The sequence below is a fragment of the Chaetura pelagica genome, unplaced genomic scaffold (genome assembly GCF_000747805.2).
Source record: "Chaetura pelagica isolate M959 unplaced genomic scaffold, ChaPel_1.0 scaffold486, whole genome shotgun sequence".
Classification (NCBI taxonomy): Eukaryota; Metazoa; Chordata; class Aves; order Apodiformes; family Apodidae; genus Chaetura; species Chaetura pelagica.
Genome location: NW_009953658.1, coordinates 213,540 through 216,855, shown reverse-complemented (window position 1 = coordinate 216,855; position 3,316 = coordinate 213,540). Strand labels below are relative to the sequence as shown.

General features: G+C 51.1%; 1 protein-coding gene across 1 annotated transcript in view; it reads right to left on the bottom strand.

The window, feature by feature from the left end:
- Window positions 1-1,714: 1,714 nt before the first annotated feature.
- The window catches only part of ACR (acrosin), a 19,085-nt gene continuing 17,483 nt past the window's right edge, over window positions 1,715-3,316 (bottom strand). Inside the window, exons 6-7 of the mRNA XM_010000320.1 lie at window positions 1,964-2,039; window positions 1,715-1,849 (exon numbers count right to left, since the gene is read on the bottom strand). Of these exons, the coding sequence (XP_009998622.1) occupies window positions 1,715-1,849; window positions 1,964-2,039 (211 nt within the window). The remainder of the gene's footprint in view (window positions 1,850-1,963; window positions 2,040-3,316) is intronic.

Here is a 3,316-nt window from a genome sequence, read left to right as displayed (position 1 = left end):
TGCCTGCCTGTCTCTCCCCAAGGGCTGGAGAACAAGTGCCACGCACAGGCACGAGTGGGAAGCAGCAGGAAGCGCATCTCCCAGATGGGCTTGGAGCCAGGCGGAGGCTGCACCCATCTGGTCCCCCCCGTCTGGCAGCCAGGAGGATCCAGGAAGATGGCAGAGACCATGCAGGGGATCCAGGGAGGCAGGGGAAGGGGGCAGAGCTGGGGGGCAGCTGGACCTGCCGACTCCCAGGTGTGTCCAGGGACCCCACAGGGCAGGGCTGGGAAACCACATCCAGCAAAGGAGCCAAGAAGACCCCTCTGGGCAGTGACATGCACACCACGAGGAGGGAGTTTGGGTGATTCTCCCCCTCTGCTCTGCTCTGGTGAGACCCCCCTGCAGGGCTGGGTCCAGCTCTGTGGTCCCCAACATATGAAAGACACAGAGCTGTGGAAGCAACTCCAGAGGAGGCCATGGAGGTAATGGAAGGGCTGGAGTAACTCTGCTCTGGAGACAGGCTGAGTCTAGTGGAAGTTGTCCCTGCCTATTGCAACAGGTTGGACTAGATGATTTCGGGTACTGGAACAGGCTGCCCAGGGAAGCAATGGAGTCATCACCCTTGTTATTTTAAATACTCTCCATGGGTGAGATGAGACCAAATCTTTGCCAGAACTGGTGATGTGGTGATCAGAGAATGTTTCTAATATGCTGCCTCTGACACAGGGTCCCAAACACTCTCTCAGCCTCCATCTCTCTGAATCAGAGAATCTTCTTTCTGTGCACTGAGACACACTTGGCCTCCTCTGTAGCTATTCCACAAATGATGAAAGCAGTTTGGAAAAAGCACAGTTCACTCATTCTAAAAACATTTTCCCTGCTGCTTTATACTTGAAATGGTTCCTGATCTTGATTAAATGTATTAGCCTGCCAATCACCTGACAGTTCTACACAGGCCAAATCATGCTCCTCTTACTACTGCCTATTAGGTCCACATTCAATTGGGTCGTGCCCCTTTACTCTCAAGTACTAAAGATTTTGTTCTCCACATTATCTGTGTGAACATTTGAAACTCATTTTCAATTTGGGGGAATCATACATTAGTAGCAAAGCAATTAACATTTTTTAAAAAAGTCTTCTGTGTATCTAGCCAATGGGAAAGTGACTTCAGTGTCTGAAGTGAGATTGTGGGAAGGCAGTTTTACTTCCTAGACCTCTGACCAAGTTGGTATTTTTCCAAGGATTTGCAATCTCCAACTCTAGCAGTTTGGAGACACAGAATGGAAGATGAAGAAGAAAGGAAGTCGAATGACAAAGCTCATCTCTATATTTGATAAATCTGGTTTTGCCCAAAGTGAAGAAAAAAAGAAAGAAAACCCCCACGACCTGAAGATCACAACAGCTGGGGAAAAAAACAGTCTAGCAGCCTTTGAACACCAGCTTGACTTAAACCCATGGGGGACTTAAAACTCTTTAGCCCTTTCAGAACTTTCCATCATGACCACTTACACTGGATTACTGAGCTTTCCTAAAACCAACACACATTTTTGTCCTGTTTCTCATGGCCAAAATCAAACCCCTCTTACCCTTCGCAAACGAGTATTTCCCCGCGGGATCCCAAATCAAACACTCCTCCTAATGTGCTGCAATAAAAACCGTATCAAGTGACCTTTGAAAAATATTGCCTGGTGTCAGAAAAGATTTTCAATCATTTTTAAAGGTTACAGCACTCTCACCCTCCATGGAAACGTCCTCTCTTCTGCTCCTGTTGAATGCGGATGTTCTCCAGCCTGAGCGGGCTTGGGATGAAGCCGATCTCGCAGCCCTCCTTCACCAGCCTTCCTATCCACCAGTCATTGTTGTATTTCTGGAACACAGGAAGGTCACTGGCTTCAGTTCAAAACGTCCACGTCCAAAACTCCCTTCATTTTGTTACTTATCATTCTTAACTCTACCCCGGTCAACGAAACCGGACTCGCACCCGAGACCTGACAACTGGTGTGACTTCAGGTGAAGTTAAAAGGTGCTGGGCAACATTTGGAAGGTTGATGTCTTCTCTGCAGGTGGTGAGTGGAAAGCAGCATTATCTGGGCCAGTTCTGGCTTAACCCTTAACTGCCCCAAAACATCCTGCTGTGACTTCTCCTCTGGTGTCACCAACCAAGGTGCAGGGTGTGTCGGTGATTTCATAATCTGAACCAATTTCTGGTGAACCAAGGCCACCAAACTATCTCACAACATCCAAAAAAGCAGTCAAACGTAAAAATAACACCTTCAGATCACTATCAAAACCACTACTACTGGTACCTTGTAAAATTTAATAGCCTACACCAAAGATCACCATGAAGGTGATCTGAGGGCTGGAGCAGCTCTGGAGCCAGGCTGGGAGAGTTGGGTTGTTCAGCCTGGAGAAGAGAAGGCTCCAGGAAGACCTTAGAGCACCTTCCAGTGCCTGAAGGGGCTCCAGGAAAGCTGGGGAGGGGCTTGGGACAAGGGCTTGTAGTGAGAAGATGAGGGGGAATGGCTTAAAACTGGAAGCGGGGAGATTTAGATGAGACATTAGGAAGAAATTCTTCACTATAAGGGTGATGAGACCCAGGCTCAGGCTGCCCAAAGAAGCTGTGGCTGCCCCATCCCTGGGGGTGTTGAAGGGCAGGTTGGATGGGGTTTGGAGCACCCTGGTCTGGTGGGAGGTGTCCCTGCCCATGCAGGGGGTGGGACTGGATGAGCTTTAAGGTCACTTCCCACCCAAACCATTCTAGGTGAGCATCTCTGAGCCAGGGCAAGCCTAAGGCTTGGGAAGCCATCCCTCCTTCTGTCCCTTCGGGAAGTCTCAGCACAGTGCTCTGGAATGGACCCATGTTTGTATCCATGCAGACTTGAGAAGCTTATAAACACAACCACGGGCTGTGCTGGTCCTGGCTCAGCCTCAGCCCAGAGACGTGCACAGGAACAGCACCATGTCTGCACCCCCTTAGGGCAGGTCAGTTTGCCAGGCACAGGCAGGAAGTGTAACCAGCACCCAAGCAGGCTCCGGCTCAGTGAAGTGTGGGTCCCAGCGGGGGGTCTCTGGTGTGGTGATGCACACATTCCTGGGGGATACGGGCTCCCCAGGGAGCTGGCAGTGGGCTCAGCAGGGCTACAGGTCCCCCACCTGGTGCTAGCATGGGGCAGGGACTGCAGAGCCTGCCTTGGACCTGGAGTCCCCAGTGTGCAGAGGGAACTGGTGCCTGCCTGTCTCTCCCCAAGGGCTGGAGAACAAGTGCCACGCACAGGCACGAGTGGGAAGCAGCAGGAAGCGCATCTCCCAGATGGGCTTGGAGCCAGGCGGAAGC